This window comes from Elephantulus edwardii, unplaced genomic scaffold (genome assembly GCF_000299155.1).
Source record: "Elephantulus edwardii isolate Elephantulus edwardi_28Jun2011 unplaced genomic scaffold, EleEdw1.0 scaffold00014, whole genome shotgun sequence".
NCBI classification, from domain to species: Eukaryota; Metazoa; Chordata; class Mammalia; order Macroscelidea; family Macroscelididae; genus Elephantulus; species Elephantulus edwardii.
The window spans coordinates 24,157,303-24,179,675 of record NW_006399764.1 but is presented as its reverse complement, the minus strand read 5'-3'; the positions used below and the strand labels follow the sequence as shown (position 1 = coordinate 24,179,675).

Here is a 22,373-nt window from a genome sequence, read left to right as displayed (position 1 = left end):
AACAGCAAGTGTCCTGGCAGCTACAGAAATACTACTTAGGAAAAGAAAGGCTGTGAGCAGGTTCCTGGTTCAATCTTTCCTTTGCTTTTCATGACCAGACGCCATTCGAGCTTGTCCTTGTTAGTGGTGGCCGAGTCGGTGCTGACTCGTGAGGACAGACCCGCTGCATGCAGAGCAGAACCGCGCTCCAGCAAGGTATTCAAGGCTGTGGTCTTTTGAAAGCAGATGGCCAGATATGTCTTCCAAATTGCCTGTGGGTGGTTTCGAACCACCAGCCTTTCAGATAGGTTAGTTAAGTCTTTGAATGTCCCACACAGGGGCACTACTTTAGGTATATTAGGAGGAGGAAGAAGAGTGGGTGTCTTTTGTGTGTGTGTGTGTGCATGTGTTTTAGAGTTTGCAGAGTTACTATCAGAAATGACGGATGAGTTTGTGCTACAAGCATGTAGGATTTTCACTTGCCTATGGGGCTTCACATTCTGAAAGGACATGATTTAGTTTCTTTTATTTTTTTAAATAAGGAATGGAGCAGGCCACCAAAATATACTTGCTCTGGCAACTCATAAAGGAGACCCAGCGATTTAACAGCTGCCTTGAGGACGGTCCCCTTTAGAGCAGTTAAGATGTCAGACTTTCTGGGATTAACAAGTCTGTCACCGGGGCCAGCCAGGCTGCTAACAGATTTCTCTTGCACTTAGGTCAACAGCTTGGGCTGGACTTTGGGGATTAGAGAACAATCCCCAAACAGGAGTTTTAGTTGAGAAAGCTGCCTTCCAGAGCGGGGGGGGGGAACCCACAACCAATGGCTCAAGTAAATAGCTGTCCCCTAGAATTTTATTCACTCCATCTGCTGTGACAGTTACAAAAACAAAATGATGCTTGGGACTGACCCCACTCTCCCACAAGATGTGCCTGTAATCACAGTTTGGAAGTAGCCAAAGGCAGAGATATTAAAGTTTATGCACAGAACGTCTTACATCAGGGCTGAACCTTGGACTCAGCAATCTAGATAAGAAATGCAGAATGAAAATTAGCCAGGCAGGGTCGTGGGTACACAGCTCTCGCGGACAGACACATTAGCACACGGAGGAATAAACCATGCCAGGAATGGAATTAGAATGTGCAAGGCTTGTCAGATCTTTCTAAAGAATGCCGTTTGCTCGGCAGTTTTCAGATCATACTGAATTAACCTTCCAGCTCACATGACCTGCAGGGCTTTGCAAAACAACAACATATTTACAGCCCCAAGTAATGAAGAAGTCAAAAGAGCTCCGAAGAGAACGAGCTGAGAAGGTGAACTGCAAGCCCAGCCAGCAGACGAGGAGAAGCTTCCCAGCACTGCGGCTCACCAAGAGCATCCCTGAAGGTGAGACGCCAGATGTTCGGCCTGAATGGAAGCCAAGCTGGTTTTGTGAGTGTGCTTACCAGACGGCAGAAAAGTTACTAAAAAACAGTTTAAAAAAAAAGAAAACCTCTCAAGGATGGTTGGTCTCTTTTCAATATGAAACTTGGTATGGCCGCTTGGGGCACAACTTTTCCCCAGGGTGGTTATTTTGCCTTAATCCACAGTTGAGTTGGGCTACAAGTCTCCAGAGGTTTGAATTCACCACTGGCTACACAGGAAAAAAGAGATGGGTAGTTCCTTTCCATTGAGATTCACAGCCTTGGGAACTCATGGAAGTTACTAGAAACAGGAACCATACTTGGCAGTGAGGTGAGCTTTTTTTTTTTTTCCATTTGGACATGTAGTGAGGAGAGACCGGTCCTTGGAGAGGGACATCATGCTTGGGAGGGTGGAGGGACAGCGCAGGAGAGGAAGGCCCTCTATGAGGTGGATTGATTCAGTGACTGGGATAATTGGGATGGGAGTGTCAGAGACAGTGCGATTGGCACAGGACAGAGCAGAGTTTAGGGCTGTTGTACATAGGGTCGCTATGAGTCGCAGGCGACTTGACGGCACATAACAACAACAACAACAACAACAACTATGATATTGGGAAGCACCAACTTACCCTGGCATCCGTGACTTTGAACTCCCGTAGGATATACTGGGGCATGTTGTACTCAGCCATGGGGTCTACAACAAAGTACTGGTATCTTGCAGACCGTTCTGCTGGCCAGTACTGGTGACATTTTTCCTAAAAGGAGATCAGATAAGCACTGAGTTAGACAAAGTATTCAGAAGGTTCCATCCATCCATCCATCCATCCATCCGAAGGTAAGCAGTATGAATCCACCAGCCACTCCATGGGAGAAGGACGTGCAGCCTCCTCCTGTGTGATGTACTGTCCCTGAAAAACCCCTGGAGGGTCAGCTCTGACTCTACAGTAACAACAACAAAGTGTCTCTTTGAGACCACAGGCTCCCAGGGATAGGGAGACCGGTTTAGTATTTGCCCATGGCATTGACCGCAGTATCCTCCACATAGCCAACCTGCTGCTAGTGAGCAAATTCTGCCTAGAGGTGGCTCCCCGAGGGTCAGTGTAGATCCGTGCCCCACGGGGTTTTCAGAGGCTGAAGTTTTAGAAGGAGACCGCCAGGACTTTCTTCAGAGATGCCTGTGGGTGGACTTGATCGTGCAACTTGGTTACCAGATTGGAGGTTAACCATTTGCACACCCAGGCACCCAGAGTGGAACATGCTGGGTGGTGGTGGCGAACCACCAAGTTGGAACTGACCCAGAGGTGACTCCCCATCCTCCTCCTGTGGAGAAGCTGTTGGATTTGAACTGTGTGCCTTTGCAAGTGTAGCACAGTTTCTTACAATTAGACCATATCAGATGAGGGCTTTTAGAGGTAGGCATCTTTTCTATGGGTTATCTGAACAATTAAAGGCACATCGTGGAGATATTGTGGGTTTGAGTTTGAGTCCCTAGTGCCACAATAAAGGAAATGTGATCATAAAGTGAACTGCATGGATTTTGGCTTAATGGCAAAAAGCTGTACAATCCTGAAGGTATGTGGTTTGAGACCACCAGTTGCTCCACGGGAGAAGGATGGGCAGTCTCCTGTCTTGCAATTAACAGCCTCTGAAAACCCACTAGAGGGTCAGCTATGAGTCAGTTCTGACTCCATGATACACAGCAACAATATATCAAAATTATGTTTAAATTCTACTGTAATTTACTAAGTGTTTAATAATGGAGTTTTGAAAAAGATCTGAAATATCATTTGCATGTTCAACATGTGACAGAAAGCCATGAAGGGAAGTGATGTCATAAAAAAATGGCACCAAGAGCTTTGTTCGATGCAGGGCTTCTGTATTACTTCAATATGTAAAAAACACAGTGTCTTGTCAAGTAGAATAAAGACGATAAAACAAGGCATGTTTGTCCATCAACCTTCATACACTCCGCTGGTCACATCAGCCAGCCACTGACTACCACAGTGATCGAAGGATTGGCATAAAGAGAACCATCAAGTACGAACACAGAAAAAAAATTCTGAATCGAGTGGCCTTATCCTATTCAAAAGTTGAGGGGACCAGTGTGTGTGCAGTTACAATGACTTACCCAAAACGTACCAGAAGTCGATAATCAAGAATAGTGGGCTGCTTTCCTAACCTGACATTATTTTGCTCTTTCTGCGGGTTCCAACAGTTGAGTTTTTATTTCTTCTCTAATATTCATACATGTGCAAAACAGGCATAAAAGAATACAAGCAGGGGTGGTAAAGTAATACCAACCATTTAATTTCAGTTGTAGATCTTCAGTTGCTGCTATATTATTTTATACCCATTTCAGAATTATATAAAGATGTGAGATTATCACTTAGATTATTATTATATCCTCAGAAACACTGCACCATTTTCCTAAGACTTCATTCAATTAGGTGAGGAAGTTGGGCAAGTGAGAAATTGCTTTAGTTACGACAGAAGTTCCCTTGCAGGGAGAAATGATGTCCCATTTGCTCAGGAAATTTCAGACTGTCTAGAGTGAAAAGAAATAAGAAAATAATGAAGGTGGAGACATGAGTCAAAGGGTGATTTATTTGGCTGTATGATTGTGTTTCACTGGAAGCAAAGTACTAGTTCCAACATCAAAAGCATGTTATTCAAGAGGAAAATTAAAAAGAAAATAGACGTGTTAGGAATGGAAGGAAATATAATCTGTGATTAATTGCTTCTCTGAACAACCACCTCTTTTGAGACTAGTACTCGATGGTGCCTGGCTACCATTACGGAATGTCTTGATCAAAGAGGGGTGGAGATGTAGAACAGAGTTTTAAATTCTGATAGAATCCAGACCTTCTGGAGTCTTTAAGTCTGAATGAATCTTAAAAAAAAAATAAATATTGTTCTGAGATACTATTTAAACTTTAAACAAAAAAATTCCTCCAAAATCTTTAAAACAAAGATTACATTAGCTTAGCAAGTAAAGAATTTCCACCTTGATTTCCTCTAAAGAACTATCTATACAGGGTCAAAATGACAACAGCAACTAGAAAGGATGACAAGATAGTGTACAGAGCAGCGAGTTTATGTTGACGTAGATCAATGTCAAAACAACCTACTTTGAGAAGTATATGAATTGTATACGGAGAAACTGCTGAAACTGGTGTGTGGTCTGCATGTTTTGTGAAAATGACAACAAAGAGAAACTGTTTAAAAAGGTGATGAACTTGAAAATTTAGAAACCAACAAAAAGCAGTGCTGCCAGATGATACCCAGCAAATTCTGCATTTGAAGAAATGCAGGTGGTTATTACAATGAAACCCCTATTCCTGATCGGGGGGGGGGGGGATGTCTTACGAGGAAAGAATGTCATATGAGGAAAGGCACTGGAGGGGGTGACACACTTACTCTGCCCATTTCACGCAGCTTGGTTAGCATCACTACGATGGTGGAATTGTGCTCCCAGAGCATCCGCCAGAAGTCCTCCGTGGTCTCTGCCAAGGGCCCCTGGGTAGCGATGTAAGCTTTCTGTTGTCTGATTCACCGAGAACAAAAAGGGCGTGTTAAAGCACTCGGGGACCATGAGACTCATGCTTGGAATGTAAACATCTGAGTATTTATAAGTAAACAAATTAACAGATACTATTTACACAACTGTAGTCAATTCCCCTGCTTCATCAAGCCGTAGCATTTAAAACATTCTGGGGACTTTGCAAAAGAAGTTGCTGTGTTAATATTATGATGTATGTTCTCATCATTACTATTTAAATTTTAGTGCAACACTAATAGCTCAATTTCACGTGTCACACAAATCACTTAAGAAACACTTAGTTGTGCTGTTTCATTTTCCAGAAATGACTCTCACGCAATCTACTACATTTATGAAATCTGCTGCAAAAACATTTTTTCTGATTAACTCTTTGTGCATCCAAGTGGATTTGGAAAGAAGGTATAGCCAGATCAAAAAGACTGTGAATGCCAATTTTTTTTCCTGTTCAGCGTTCAGCGTTAATAAAAATCAAATACCAAGAGACAGAAGGCTGACTGGTACAGAAATAAAATGGCTTTGAATGGAGACAAAATTCACTCTAGCTATGAAACACAGGGCACAATACTGACCTTTGGACTGTCAGGGGAGCGGGAGCATATACCTGTATCCATCGATAAAGCTGGCATTGATGTAATCGGATCCTTCCACTCCCCGGATTGGCTGCAGGCATACCCTCGTGGATTCATATGGCATAATGTTAACAAGGCGGTTTTTGAATTTATTACATGGAAGATTGGCACTGATGAATCTTGAGGTGTGAGCTTTAGAACTGGCAAGACGCTGTTGAATGGAGGAAAAGAAACATTTGACCAAGACAATCTCAGCCTCTGCTTGGAATGCATTGCCCCCAATATTTCCTTTTAGATAATATATCTTGTGTTTACTTCTGGAGCTTGGCTTTTCCAAGTGCACTGCTTCTTACTTATCCTGAACACAAAACCTACTGAATTTGTATATATTGTGCTCTGAACGTGCGTTCGCTTGATGGATATTCAGGTACAAAAGATCATAAGGTATCATTAGGAAGGGGAGGAGAAGAAGGGACAAGGGAGGAAGAGCTTTGTAACTGGAGCCCTGAGGAGAAGGGCCAGCGAACCGGGTACTTCCTTTCACAAAGGTCAAGAAAGTAAAGGCATCACTCAAAGGGGTTTCCCTGTGCTTGGGAGCCCTGCCAGGAAGACACCACATCCCATGCCATACCTTAAACTCCAGCTCCATTCCCGTGACATTCTCTCCGGCTTCTATCTGTGTCAGCTTCTGAATGTAGGCATACAAGTTTCTCGCTGGCACTTCGGTATTTCCACAAGTCACTGCTTCTAACAGCGCGTCATGGATGAAGACGTATTGGTCTTCTGTTTGAACCATGTAATTCCTCTGGGCTCGCATTAAAGTTACATGGCCATAAATATCTACAGTTTTTTCATGCTTTATTCTTTCTAGCATGGCATCTATTACAATGAAGCAGCCGGTCCGGCCAACTCCCGCACTGTTAAGGGAAACAGAAGGAGAAAGAAAAGCCCAAAGAAGACCATCAGGAAACAAAATCACACTAATATTGTTTTAGAACTCTAAGCAATAGGCTTTACACCAACCGTTGCTGTTGGATGTTACTGAGGAGACGCAGACTTAAAGTGACCTCATACACAAGAAACTTTGCCTGGCCTTCTCTCATCCTCAATCTCAATCATTGTTGGGCACGAGCGAACCGTTAGAACCACTGTGCTGATCCAGCACACCGGGGGGTTTCTGTTTTCACCGAACCTTTACTGAAGGAGCCATGAGAGTATAATGTGTGTTAGGCTGCTCTCTGCAAGTTGGCTGAGTTGAGCCCACCTGCTGCTCTGAGCGAGAACGATGAGGCTGTCTCCTCTTGTGAAGATTTACAGCCTCTGGAACCTATGGGATCGTTTCCATGAACTTGAATTTACCAGACAGTGGTGGGTTCGATTCCGTGAGCGACCTCACCAAGTGTGCTATGACTCAACTCAAATAGCTACTGCGATGAATCTGGATCTCTCAAAAGTAAAAAGCATCATCAGGTTAAAATCAGCAGCATGTAGAGAACGCAGACACACTGACGGGAATTCGTTTGGTTTCAAACACGGACGTCTTCATTACTGCTGCCTTTCATCAAACAGTACAACACGGATGTTAATTTGAAAACATGAAAAAAAAATGATAACACTTGCACTGCTTCATATTTAGAAAATACCTAAAAACATGCATCAAGCTCTAACTAAGCGATACTCTTCTACAAGGCCCCCTCTCGGTCTACTGCAGTTCCATTTACAAGAGAAATTTAGTAAATCACTCACCTTAAAACTTTCCCTATTATAAAACTCAGCAAGGAAGTTCTAAAACCAGCCCAGTGAGAAGTGTGTAATTAAAATATTAAAATGTTGTGGCACACTAAAAATAGTGCCGAGTCTTCTCAATGGAAAGACATAATAAAAAGCTATCAGTAGGGAGTGTGGGTGTGTTTCCTGTGTTCACTCCCTCCCCTTTTGCAGCTGAAAGTATTTTAAAATTCTAGGTGAAACTCAAGTGTTGTGTGGGGAAAGCGAAGCCTCAATCTTTGTTACTGAGAAGGCTCTCGGGCCTTCTGTCAACTCCATTACTTCGAGACACGTGGGTTATTTTCCCAGTGGGGAAGGCCGATTTGAAGAGGAGGAGTCAGAGAGGGAGGCAAGCAAAGCTCAAAGCTGCACAAATACCTCGAGTTCCAAGGAGACAATCTCATTTACTGAACTAGATTACAGAGGCAGGTGGACAAAACATGGAGTTTCCTTGAGTGTTGAAAGAATGTTAAGAAAATAACACAGCTGTGTTCTTCCAATCTCAAGATAAGCCTGTGAGTACACGATTTATCAAACACTTCTGGCTGAGTCCATTTATGCATCAAGTAGGGTTCAATCCAAACCACTCTTCTCCCCTGATCATGGAGGTTTACCTGGCTGGTAAACATGTAATCAAGAGGAACAGGTATCTATTACCAACACAGAGACCAAGCCACAGAGAGTCCCCTTCATGCAATAATACATGACACAGCGTTCTGTGTTTTATGTGTCTGCATGTGCACCTGTTGGTTCATCCACCCATCTCCCTCTTCAGTGAACAGAACCATGAAGTAATCACTTTTCTAAATGAAATGAAGACAAGAGAAATGATGACTTGGATATACTTTTGTTAGAGATTGAATTATATACCCTGTAAAAATATGCTGGACCTTTTCACAGGGTAACAGAGAATTGGGTGGATTGAGGGGAGGGTGAGGGAATGGGAAAGATTTGATGCAGACTTGAAAAGATGGTGTAATAATCTGCAAAGATCAATGGTAATTATATGGGATACGGTATATATGAGTGATTCTATGAAATACAATGCAAATGAGGGATTGCACAGAACACAATATATAGGAATAAAACACAATGTGAATAAATTATTGTATGAAAATTGATTTAAAAATGTAAACTTTTAAAAAAAGTGATTGACTATGCACATGGATCTCACCTGAATCACATCAGTAAATTTTAATTAATATAAACAGAAAATGTTGGAATATTTGAAGGTAAAGCTCCCTGAAAGTAAGATTTTCTCTGTTATGTTAATGATGCCCTAGCAGTGTAGGTTCCTAAACATCACCACTTCCGAGTTGTAAGGCGTAGTGTAGAAATAGTCAAGTCAGTATAAACGGAAGTGGATGGATGCTAGCTGCTGCTGCTGGTACATAAAAGTCTACACGTCAAGGAAGTCCAAGAATTGCCAGCTACTGGAAGCTGAAATAAGTAAGTATGGACTTTCTTCCAGAACCACATGATGAATTTCAACTTTTAGTTTCCTGAGTGCTGAGAAAATAGGGTATCTTTTCTTTAAAGCCACCCACATGTGGTATCCCTATTACAGGAGAATCCTGTCTTGACTAAGGCAAACTGCTACAGAACTCAGTTTCTACCAAGGGAGGCAGCAATTCCTCCCAATGGCTGCACCTTACACAGTCACTTGAAGAGAATTTGTTTGTAAATACAAGGAAGAAAGGGGATATTCTGGTTTGAGGATGATGTAACATTGAACAAGAACTTGAAGGACAAAGAATCAAGGCAAGAGGAGCAGTAAGAGAGGGAATGGAATGGCTTTGGTCATCATCATGTTGGTCCTGAGAAGTACATGTGAAATGTTAACTGGGTGGGATATTTGCACAAGGAATGTGCCAGAACTCCAAACTAAGTACGTTTAATGAGCACTGGGGTGAGTTTCAACTGAAATGTCAAATTCTCTTTGAAAAGTGGCTGCAAAGTTAAAAGATGAGTTTTCTAATGTCTTCACTGAAGTACTGAACAATGTAGATTAAAGTCTCCAAACTAAGGAAGTCCTGTGGTTGACAGACTGGACTAAGCAGGAATTTGGGAACACCACTATTTTAAAACTGCTTACTTTTATAGACTTTTTTCTTTCTTTCTTTTAACCGGAGGGCTTCTGGGTGCTGATTCTAAGACTCTATTCAAGACCCAAAGCTATAAAGTGAGAAGAACCTGAGGTGTCAGGAGCCAGTCTTCTGAGAGAAGTCTTAGAAATGATGACATATTTCTCAGAGAAGAACCAATTAGAAACTAGCTGTAACCATTGCTAAATGGCTCTGTTGGACTGGAGGTTCTCATGGACAAAGCCCTACTGGATATTGTTCTGTTAAACAGAGGTGCTAGAGGACACGTTTCCATAATATTCTCTTCCCCCAGGCAGGCTTAGTTATCCATGATGCCTTCCAGAGCCCTTCACTATCATCCCGGTCCTGCCATCCATCTGTCAACTTGCTGTAATGTGATGGCTGAATGTTTCCATGACCTTGGAAGCCATACCACTGGTATTTGAAATACCAGCAGGAACATACATGATGGGCAGGTTTCAGTGGAATTTCAGACTAGGAGGAAAGACTTGGTGATCTACTTTAGGGAACTCATCAGTAAAAATCTTATGGAGCAAAGAGAACTGTGTCAGATAAAGCGCTGGACACTGGGCCCCTTAGGGCAGAAGCTTTCAAAATCCAGTCTCTCCAGGAGTGGATTCTCGCAAACCAAAATTTTGAAGAAGGCACAGGACAGTGCAAGGTCTCCTTTTGTTTTAAAAACATCTATCAGACCCAGAACCAACTTGATAGCAACCGAAAAACACGACTACTGCATATTATTATTAATAGTCTGGTGGGAATGCCAGCTGTAAGTAATAGGACATACCTCCAGGGCAGGTACTGCCATCTGTACATGTCCACCACGTTTGTACTCAAAACAGTATGAGCTGGTAAGTGAATGAAATCAGTGACTGACGTAAGAGGCCAGAGAAGATAAACAGCTAATTCAAGTAAGGTCAGTGTATTCAGGAACCAAGAATCTTTATTTAGTCAAAGAACTTCTACATTGCACAAGGGCTTGGAAGGATGCAGGCACTATGTGAAGACTGCTTTGTGTGATGGTTGCTTGAGTAAGGGGACAGAGAAAATGCTGATTCGTTTTGGTTTTCTGAGAGCACCATGGCGTGGAATGATAAGATGGGAAGACTTAACATGGGAGAAGGAAGCAGCCCCCACATCTGACAGATTCCAAGACAATGACTAACATCCCTCCTTTTTACTGTGTTAATTATGGCTCTCAATTGTCTCCATTGTAACTGTGCATTGTTCCTAATTGGCCACAACTTGAGGCAATTTTTCCAGGGGGAAGCCACACTGTCTGCCTGAGAACAGCATTGATCTTTTCAGTTTTAGCAAATGGCAACGATATTTCCCAAAAATATGCATCAGGGGCCTTTCAAACATCTGAATGATACACGGTTCTCTTATCTGGCAGAAGATACCACGGGATCTTGAGAAGCTGGAAGGGATAAATGAAGCTCTGAACCCCGCCATCCTCTTCATGATGCTGCTGACACATTTCCTGACCCCCCCGCCCCTCTCCAAAATATGCTGTTGTTGTTATGTGCTGTTTAAGTCGCCTGCAATTCAGAGCGACCCTGTGTACAGCCCTAAATCCTTCTCTATCCTGTGCCAATCTCACTGTCTCCGACACACCTATCCTGATCACCCCAGTCACTCAATCCATCTCATCAAGGGTCTTCCTCTCCTGTGCTGTCTCTCCACCCTCCTAAGCATGATGTCCCTCCCTAAGGACTGGTCTCTCCTTAAAACATGTCCAAAGTATGTCAGACAAAGCTTCAGAATTCTTGTCTCCAAGGAGCAGCCTATTTTAATTCTCTCCTGGATGAACCTGTTTGTTTTTCTGCCAGTCCATGGTATATGCAATACTCTTCTCCAACACCACAACTCAAAGGCATCAACTATCCTTCTATCATCCCTAGTCACTGTCCAGCTCTCAGATGCACAGTAAGTGACTGCAAAGACCACAGCCTGTATCAGGTGCACCTTAGTCTTTAGAGTGACATCACTGTTCTTTAGTACTTTGGAGAGGTCTCTGACAGCAGACTTTTCCAATACAATACATCTTTTAATTTCCTGGCTGCTGGTTCCAAAAGTGTTGATTGAGAAGCCAAGAAAAATAAAGCTGTTTACAATCTCTATCTCTTCACAATCTATCATGATGCTGCCAGTTGGCCCAGGGGTGAGAATCTTTGTTTTCTTGCTATTGAGCTTCCATTAATATTGAAGGCTGCAGTCTTTGACCTTCTGCAGTAAGCACTTCAGGTCCTCCTCAGTTTCAGCAAGCAGGGTTGTGTCATCTGCATAATATAGGCTGTTGATGAGTCTATCTCCATATCCTGATGCCACATTCCTCCTCATACAGTCCAGCTGCCTGGATAATCTGTTCTGCATATAGATTGAAAAGGTATGGAGAAATATATTTCCAAAATATAGAGGCATAAAATCAGACTCCTCCCTAAGTCTAAACCATGAAGTGCAGAGAAAAGAGGTTACAACTTAAACAAAGTTACTATTTCTTCTTAAAGAGAAAAGAGCATTAAATGTCCAATTCTGTGGTTTTTATGGAAGACAATAATGGCACAATGTAGTTCAAAGTTTTCTTCCGTTTTCACTTGATGTCTTCAGGACCCACAACAAACTTGTTAACAATTAACAATATAGTCTGAGCTGTACTGCCTATTATTATTTTATGCACTTGAACCTTGGATATTACTTGAGTGCTGCCGTGGCCAGCTGACTGTCATTTTTGTGAGGGGGCAACACTGGGCAACATGAATGAAGGAAACACAATTTATCCAGATTTTATATGCAGACCAATATAAAATAAAAACTAATTTACAAAAAATGATTGGGTTACTTTATGGCGCTTTTTCCCATGAGCTGTGATGGAACCACTTTGAACCTTTTTGAAATATTACTTCAGAATATATTTGGCCACAGAAAGCTACTTAACCTCGTCTCTGTCTCCTGTTTTTCTGAACGATGATTGTTATAACTGAGTATGTCTTCATACTAGCTGTCCTTGGGTTAGCTTTGATCACAGTAACCCCACGTGACAGAGCAGGAACGCCAGGGATTTCCTAGGTTTCCATGTCTGCAGAATAGATAGCTAGATTGTTTTTCTGTGGAATCACTGGGTGGATGTGAACAGTCCACCTTTTTGGTTAGTAGCCAAGCACTTAGTAGTTGCACTACCAGGGCTCTTAACAATCACATGTTGGCGTTTGTCAATGGGTCAGAACAGATCCCTAGCTCCAGTGCATTTTCAGATGCAATAAATCACACAGGAGGAGACTGCCTGTCCTTCTCCCAGAGAGCAACTGGTGGATTCGAACCTCTTGTCTTTGGGATTGCAGCAGAGCTTCTTACTACTAGGCTACCAGAGCTTAACAGAAATAAAAAAAAAAATTCTTGTAGTTATGAAAGCTCAGTTAAAACATTTTGGTGTTTTGGCAGACACAGAGAGAGAGAGTTCCTTGAAGGCACAAACATCATGTTTTAAGTTCTAGCTCTGAAGGAGACAAGAAGGAATGGGCAATCTAATCCTGGGAAAATGACAATGGATTCACCGCGGTTCATTTGAGGTTCAGCTTTTTAAGTATCTTGCTTTAATCTGCTTTCCCAAGACACTCTCCCCTTCTGTTTCTAATCACTAAAGCTTCAGAATTGAAGGCACATGCTGTGTGCCCATTACCGGCATGTTCAACGGGCTGCTGCTGTCCCACAGACCTCCACACTGAACGAGAGCAGCGGTGCGCTCTCACCTCCAGCCGGCACCTTGGCGACGCTTGGGAAATGCCAGTGTCCTTTCTTCGTGGACTGATAATATTTGGGAACTTTGCTGACGTCAGACAGCTCATGGGAAGTGGCAAAGCAGGGATTCAACTCTAGGAGATCGGACGCCGACATATTAAGCACATTCCACGCCATCACCCTTGCTTCATATTGCTCTTTTGTCATGGGGATTAGTACCAGCTGTCAAAAACATTGCTGCTGGAAGCTGCCTATGAACCTGATCAAATTCAGAGAGACTTATGGGTGACGGAATGAAATGCTGCCCCTCCCTCCCCAATTCTTGAGACTCCTGTAGAGATTATTACTGGTTCCTTCCAATTTAGCGATCTTATCTTCATGCCCCATGTCTAGCAACATTTTGCTTTTATCCATCAGGCTTACCCTTGTTTGTTGAAAGTGAGGAAGACTTGAAGCGCTTGCTGGAGAAGAACACTATGGCCTTCAATATGGACTACATCTCAACGTCAAGAAAAAGAACACAAAAATTCTTATCACGGGACCAATAGACAACATCATGATAGAAAAAGTAAAGATTGAATTTGTCAAAGACTTCATCTTCCTTGAATTCACTTGGTACCAGCAGTCAAGAGATCAGGATATGTATTGCAAATGTGCAGTGAGGGATCACTCCAAATTATCGAGGGGCAATGATGTTAGTTTGAGGACTCAGGTATGCTTGATTCAGGCCATAGTCTTTTTAATCACTTGGTGAGGATTGGTGAGCTAGACAATGAATAAGGATGACAGAAGACAAACTGATGTCTTTGAACTGTGGTGTTGGAGAAGAGTACTGGACATTCCATGGAGCGCCAAACAAACAGGTATGTCTTGGGAAGGTGCACTCAGAATGCTCTTTGGAGGCAAGGATTGCAACGCTACGTCTCACATACGTTGGGCATGTTGCTAGGAGAGGTATACCTTGCAGAGGGATATCATGCTTGGAAAGGTAGAGGAGCAGTAAAAGAGAGGAAGACTCTCAACCAGGTGGGCTGACTCAGTGCTGCAGCAATGGGCTCAAGTGTGTCAGAGATTGTGGAGATGGCACAGGATAGGAAGGGCCTCAGGTCTACTGTCTGCAGGGTCAATCACTATGAGATATTTCAATGCAATGGTACCTAATGATTACAGCTACATAAGGCTTATGCTAGCCAACTTTGCAAAATCTATTTCCAGACCAATCTTTCTGGTTGGTCTTAGTAAATGACCTAAAACTAGCCCACCATGGGAGATCTGGGTAGTATTTGAAATTCTGGTGGCAAAACTTCCTGTATTGCACAAATCACCATCGTATGACAAACTGACAGGTGGGTGGCTAGAGATATGACTGTATATGAAAGGCACCAAAAGGAATCCTGAACTTATACACACTGATGTCTACATGTCAGAAACAGAGATCAAAGATGAACTCTGAATCTCCTCATCAGAAATCTACTGCTACCCCTCCCTTAACACTGTGTCTCCTCAAGACATTTATTTAATCATCTGACCCCTCTCCACTGCCTCATTCATGTCTCTTTCCTGAATGTGTCCACTTCTGCCTGCCCTAACGTGTAGACAACAACTTGCAAATTCCTTCCTTCACTCATCCTCCTTCAGTATTCCAGAAGTCACTGATCATAGAGTTCCGAAAGCGATAGCTCTTTTCTTTCAGCTACATTTCAAAAGGTCCTCAAGTTCCCAGGGAAAGGAACTGCTTTCAAACCAAATTAGCATATTCTCTCCCAATCAGCCTTCCCACGCTCCTTCCCTCCCCTAGAAATGCAGGTCTCAGAAGAACCACCACCCAGGGATCTCTTTTTGTATCTTACGTTCCTGTGAACGCAACTGCTCACTTCCCTTAGCCACCAGCAGAATGGGCACAGGAGCCAGCCAACACTGTTAAACTGTTGGCAATTTCTGTTTGCCAGTTTGCTCATCATTATTTACACAAAATTACATAAGCCTGCAATTAAATATAGTAAACATAATCATGATCTATTTTACTATTACTCTCTTCACAGCTCTACGTCCACTGTCCTCATATCTGTAGCCCAACATCAACCTCAGTGGGAGTATTTACACCAACTCAAATGCAAACCTATTGCCAGTGAATTAGTTCTCACTCGCAGCACCCTCCAGTGGGCGTGTGAGGCTACGCTTCCAGATTACCCGTCTTTTTTGTTGGAAGTCATTGGTGGATTCAAAGCATCAGAGATGCACAGCCTTTGGGTTAACAGGCAAAGTTGCTATGGACTATTCCACAAGCCCAAGGGAGATGATAAAGGCCAGGATTTTGGGTGTTTTTTTGTGTGTTTGTTTTGTTTTTCAGATAGATTGTTGCTACATATTTACCAGTGCACACTGGTTACTGTAGGAAGTACTCCTTGCAGCCAGGGACAGACAGGAAGACACGTATCCCTTTGTTCTTTTATCCACATTTGCTGCACATTCTTCCATAAAACTTGGTAGGCTACGATTCTACAAATATTTACTGAGAGCCCGCCATATGTTAAGATGGTGGAGAAGTGGTGAGCAAAGCAAAAATGATCCCTTCTTCCTGGAGATTACAGTTTATCTGAGGGAGTTATGCATGAATAAACACAGAATTACAAATCTCAACAATTGCTGGCAAGTAAAATGTAGGATGTGGGAAGCATCTGTGAAAGAGTGTTCTTTAAATTGATACCTAAAGGATGAGTAACTGCTAACTGATGGAAGATTGCTTCCAGAAGCTTTGGGATGCAGAGACTATCCTAAAGAAAGGTCCTAAAAGAAAAAAAAATAACTTAGCATATGTGAGTAATGAAAGGAGAGTCAGAATGGTTGGACAGCAAGGAGACAGAGAAGGTTTGTTGTGACATCTTCTTCTCGGTCACTTCCTGTGATAACGGATCAGGATCTCGCGTCCTGTTTGACATTTGACACCACGTGTCTGACATCACTGCACTCACTGGGTCAGTTCATTTCCCTGATGGTCCTTCTCTCATTCACGAACCTTCTATTTTCCTAGTGTGGTGTCTTTTTAAACGATGAGTACTTCCTGAGAACACGCCCCAGGTGTAGGAGATGAAGTTATACCACCCTCGTTGCACTTCCTCCAGGATAAATGTGTTTGCTCTTTAGGCAATAATCTTCACCACCATCACAATTCACAGGCATCCATTTTTATTCGGTCTTCCTTATTTATTGTTCGACTTTCACACGCAACTGAAAACAACATGGCTTGGGTCAAGTGCACTTTAAACTGACACAGTCCACCTCCTTGTTGTCTATTTCAAGGATTTGTCTTAAACTTATATTAACAACAATTTACATAGAATTATTCTTGAGTTCTCTCTGTTGACACACCTCTTGACTGGCAGGCATGTGTCTGTGAATAGTGTTTCATATTAAATATACACGGACGGTCTTACTTCCAAGACCTTGAAGGTTTGAGAGATTCTTTCTCTTGTTTTCATGTATGAAGAGAAACTGGTCTAAAACAGAACGGTAACTACTGTTGTTCATTGCTGTTTGTCAACTTCCAGCTCATGGCAACCCATGTTCAATGAGGCAAAACGCTGCCTGGTGCAACACCACTGCTGTCCACTGGGATCCAGGGGGCTTTTGATGGCTGGTGTTCTGAAGCAGCCTGCCAGGCCTTTCGTTTTAGCTTGAAAGTGTCACTGAAACCTGTTTAGCATTTCTGTTGCTGTGCTTGTTATGTGCTGTCTAATTGTCTGCCATCCTTTGTGACTCTATGTACAACAGATCTGAATTCTCTCCTATCCTGAGCCAGTCTTACTGTCTCCAATACACCTACCCCCACGATCTCAGTTCCGGTATTAATCCATCTCATTCGGGGTCTTCCTCTCTTGCTCTGTCCCTCTACCCTTCCAAGCCTGATGTCCCTTCTCCAAGGACCATCTCCTTTTGGCAACATGTCCAAAGTATGTGAGATGGAGCTTCAAAATTCTTGCCTCCAAGGAGTAGCTTGGCTTCACCTTTCCCAGGTCAGACCTGTTTGTTCTCTTGGCAGTCCACAGTACATTCAAGACTCTTCTCCAGAACCACAACTCAAAGGCATCAATTCTTCTTCTGTCATCCTTATTCACTCTCCAGCTCTCTGACGCACAGCAGATAATTGCAAAGACTTAGACCAGGTAGATGTTAGTTTCTAAACTGACAGAAGGATACTGGGGAGACATGAGGGGCATTTGTTGGGAATTGATACCATGCCTTCCACATGGGAAGCAAGAATCATACCACGAAGCCCCCAGTGTTTCTCCTACCCCCGGGCAGAGTGAACGGACTTGAATCTTCTGTCCTCAAACTCTATGTACAACTGCTTCACAGCCGTCCTGCTTGGAAGAACTCTTAGCTCACTTTTGATTTGCGCTCTTTTGCTTGTATTTCTGGCCCCAGGACTTTTGGGATTCTTCTCTTTACCCTGGACTTGGAGACGCCTCATGTGGCTGTCACTGAGGCAGCGGCCTCATCACTGACATGGTGTGGAACTTAAGGAATAACTTTGCGGTTTCCCGCCTAAAACGTATGGATGTTTCTTGGCTCCAATCAAATTAAGCATGTGTAAGGCTGGTGGTGTGGTGGTTTATGGAGTTAGCCGCTGATGGATCCGTTCTCACTAGCTCCCCCCACAGGCGAGAGAAGAGGCAGTCGGCTTCTGTCAAGGTTTACAGCCTTCACAGTGTGTGAGGCAGGCTGTCCTGGTCCTGCAGGGCTGCTGTGAACTGGAATCCACGGAGTAGTGGGATTGGTTTTAGGCGGAGGTGAAGCTTTCTCACATCTTCACCTCTGTTTCTGGTGCTTCCACATCCCAGATATCTCTAACTACTGACATCTTCTCTCCCTCAAGACTCACCTCAAGTACTGCACCCGTTTCCCTTCTCTTTGGCTCCCTATGACAATGTGAGCCTCTTCATTCAGCGCCCCCCTTACTTTACATTTCGGAGAATCACCCCATGTCAGTCTAGACGACCCGTTCTTCTCCTGTTCTTCAGTGTACCTGCCAAGTTCTCATGATGACTGCGGTACCAGGGAACTAGAAGGTGGCCTGCTTGAGTTGCAAAAGGAATAGTACACATTTTTTATTTTAAATTATTATTATTATTAATTTCAATGAAGATCTACAGAGATTTTGGAATTCCATTCATTCATTGTTGCACTTTTCTCCCCACCCCACCCCACCCCACCCCCAGTTCGCTCCTCTCCTTGAAAAGCAAAAGACAAACTCCTTCATTTGTACACAATCCCCTCCGCCACCCCACACATCCCCACCCCCACCCCAAGTACACTCCACTCTGCAACCCTCATTCCGGACTCTTATGATGATCATAATGCCCTAAAATATATTAATTTTAAACTATTCTCTCCCTCATCGGCTTCAATGCAGTAAACACAATTTATCCAGTTTTTCTCAGTCCTACCCCCACCCCAATGTCAGCCTCATTCAACAACAGTGGCACCATACACTTTTAAGAGAATGAACCCCTCTCTGGGATCCCCAGCATGGGATGACGCCTCTGATCACAGTTCATCAAGATGAAAGGTGTTCTGGAAACTACCTGGACCACACACTGTATTCCAGTTGCTAAAAAGAAAACCCCAAAAAACCAAAAAACCCAAAAAACAAACAAACAAAAAAAACCACCCAAAAAACCAAAATAAACAAAACCAACCACAGGCATGGGCTCTTCCTTCAGAAACTCAACTTTGAATTTTCAGAGCTTTTCAGAGTCTACCAGCCCGCCCGTGCGCGCCTTCCCAAGCTCCCTGAGTAGCACGCATTTCATTCTCTTCTCCAATTTTCTCTTCCCCCATCAGTATTGAGTACGGCACAGCTCTCACAATGAAAGATGGTAGTTCTGAAAGCAAAGGCATTTTTCTTTGATCCTGAGAAAGTCCGCTCCCTACAGCAGTAATAATGATGAACCCCTATTTAATCCTGTTTGTTTTTCATCATTTCTCCAGCCTTCAACCTGCAGCACGATAAGAACAGCAAAACTGATAAAAACACTCTTATCTGCTTTATGCTGGAGTACTTGCCAAGCTTGAGACAGATTTTTCTAAATACCTTAAAAAAGAAAAAGAAAAGCAGCATGCAAACTGTACTTGAGGCGGAGCACAGCACAATCCAGCACGTTTATTATCTGACATTCCAGCACTTCTAAACCAAGTCGAGCCTTACGTTGGTCCCCTTTAGCTCTAATTCTTAAAGTCCACTTTCTAAGTTACCCCTCAATGAGGATGATTCTATTACTACGAACTTGACACAAGTGAACTCAACATTTTTTTCTAATTTATGCAGCAACACAATTCTACTAAACTTTAGCCTTTTTTCCTTTAACGGGGGAGGAGGCAGACCCAATTTCAGCAAGTGATAGTCATTTGAGTGTTTACAAGCCGAAAGCCTGTGCAAGCCATTAAACAAGTACGCCTACCAGGAAATTGTTATTACTTCAGTATTATCACTCATCCAGTTACAACATTTGTTTTCAATTTCGAAAAACATGATTGAGTTAGTCCCACGAGTTGAAATATGCTTAATGTCCCGTGATGCGATACGGTAATAATGTGCAAAAAGAAAAATTGAGAGGCATGAGGGGGCTATTTTGTTTAAAAATGGTTGTGAGGATGTGCTTAAAAGTTGGCTTTTCTGATTAGTTTGGTGGAGTCTCAAGGTTGACCCTTTGCTGACACTTCAGTGACCTGGCAAAGACAGACAATACAATTAGGATATTTCCACAGAGTGTTTAGTCGGGTGCAAAGTCAGTTAAGTGTGGACCCAAACTCACTGTGAGCAGTTTGTGCCTCTGTCAGTCTGTAATCTAACTGGATGTTATAGTTTCAGTTAGAACAAGAACAGCATTTATGACACACAAGCACATAAAGACTGAACACGCTTAGGGTACATGAAAGAGTGACTTGGCTTCTATTACTGGGGTTTACTAATCAGGAGACTCTTTGGATAAAGCTATGTGTGTCTCTCACAAAATAGCTGTTTGGAAATCTATTCTTTCATTTTGTAAAAATTGCTATTTTATTACAGAGCAACATGAGGCATCTCTAGACGACGGAGACTGACATGCTGCCGTGTTTGACACAGAGTCAATTCAGACTCACAGCACCTGGACAGGACAGAGAAGAACCGACTGGGGCTATTCCAGGCTGGACTCTATGGAAGCAGATTCATTGTCAGGCCTTTTCTCCTCAAAACAGCAGATGGATTCAAACTGCTAGCCTTTCAGTTAGCTGCAAGCACTGCTACCAGGACTCCTCCTCTATAAAACACTGATCTGTAAAATACTGTTTAAAAATGATATATGATTGGATAGTGTGGTTATGACAAGAGTCCAGAATGGAGGTTGCATAGTGGAGTGTACTGGGAGCAGGGGTGTGGGGGGGAATTGTGTACCAATGAAGGAATTTTTCTTTTACTTTTCAAAGAGAAGAGTGAACTGGGGGGGGAGGGGGAGAAAAATGCAACAATGAATGAATGGAAACCCTAAGTCTCTGTAAATGTTCATTTAAATTAATAAAATAAAATACAAAACAATAAATTAAAAAAGCCACAAAAAATATAGCTGGTGACATGAGCATCTCTTTTACCTAGAATTCTCATGGAAGTTATTTCAATTCCTTTAGTATAAATATCCCCTGGCTTGCAACATTTTTAGATCTTATGAGGTGAAAAATTTTTTAAAAACCCTAGTTTTGGACAAACTGTCGTTGGAACTATCTTAGATTTTGTGCAGTTTACTGAGCATCGACTACAAGCTTCTGTGAGGTAGGTGTTTTGGAGACTAGTCTTGCAGGACTCATTAGCATTTTAAAAGTACATGTGCTCTCTCACTGTACTTCCAGCAATCTGTTAGGGGAAGAATTTATGCACGTGCACAGAGAAGCTCAGGAAGGGATTCTCACAGCACCATATTCAAAGCGGCAAAGTAACTGGAAAAACCATTTCTATCACTAGGGCAACAGCTAAATAAACTATGGTCTATCAATACGATGAATACGATGTAGCAGGTAAAAGGAGGGAGGTAAAGCCAGGTACTGGGGGGAGGGTGAGATTTGTAAAGACCTTTAAAATAAAACAAACAAAACCCAGCTGTCCTGAGAGGACTTCCACTCATGATCGCCCCACTTACAACAGGACAGACCTGGGCTCCCTCCAGGGTTTTGAGTGGTTCATTCTTTGGAAGTAGTTTGCCAGGTCTTTTTTCCAAAGTGCTTCCAGGTAGACTCAAACCTTCACCCTTTTGGTTATCAGCCAGATTTGTTAATAGTTTGTACCACGTAGGGACTCAAGGCACTGTTAATCCCATCTAAATATTTTGCAATGTGACAAATACATCATGATATTAATTATACTTAAAAATAAAAACCCAAAACTCTCTACCAGGGGGAGCTCTGGTGGCCTAGTGGCAAGAAGCTGCACTGCAATCCCAGAGGTGCACAGTTTGAATCCACCAGATGCTCTGCCGGGGAAGGAGGGATAATCTCCTCCTGTACCAGTCAGATCTGATTTGACAGTACACACACACACACACACACACACACACACACACAAAAATAAAATAAAAAAGCAAAAAAAAGAGAAAGCCATATTTAAAACAAAACAAAACAAAACAAAACAAAAACAACTCTACCAGAAAAAAAAATCCCGGATTCACTCACATATTTCTATACGTGCCACCTGTTTGTGCACAAAACGACCTGGGAAGACACACCTACCATCCCAGCTGTTACTCTTGACCAGAGAACGGAACTGATGAGGGTGGCAGGAGAGGCACTTCCATTTTACTTATTTGATATTTTAAAAAAGAATGCTACAAGTGCGTAACAATACATTTTTAAAAGCAGCACAAAATGGACAGGCTGAAATACATTTTGGACAACACGATGTCAGAAGGCATCTGCTCCTGGAAAAAAGAAATTATGATGGAAAAACCTCGAGAGTCAGGGAAAGAGAGTAAGTCCCACAAGAGATGGATGACATGGGGCAGCGATGGCCTTGAACATGGTGGAGACCATGAGGTTGGCGAAGGTCACGGTTTTCACCTGCTGTTCATGAGGTGGCCCTAAGTTGTAGTCACCTAACAGCGACCACACTGAAAGTTAACCCAATAAAAACATACTACAGAACAATCTCACTGATTTCACATGCAAGCAAGATTTTACTGAAGATTATCCAAAAACGACTGGAACAGCACATCAACAGAGAACTAC

The 22,373-nt window shown here is 42.7% G+C and overlaps 1 protein-coding gene across 5 annotated transcripts in view; it reads right to left on the bottom strand.

Annotated features, from left to right (window-relative positions):
* Positions 1-22,373, bottom strand: part of PTPRD (protein tyrosine phosphatase, receptor type, D) — a 367,796-nt gene that overhangs the window by 9,893 nt on the left and 335,530 nt on the right. For all 5 annotated transcript variants that reach the window (XM_006881300.1, XM_006881302.1, XM_006881303.1 and 2 more), the window contains 4 exons: positions 6,143-6,428; positions 5,544-5,722; positions 4,801-4,927; positions 2,013-2,138 (listed from right to left, as the gene is read on the bottom strand). In XM_006881300.1, coding sequence (XP_006881362.1) covers positions 2,013-2,138; positions 4,801-4,927; positions 5,544-5,722; positions 6,143-6,428 — 718 coding nt within the window. The remainder of the gene's footprint in view (positions 1-2,012; positions 2,139-4,800; positions 4,928-5,543; positions 5,723-6,142; positions 6,429-22,373) is intronic.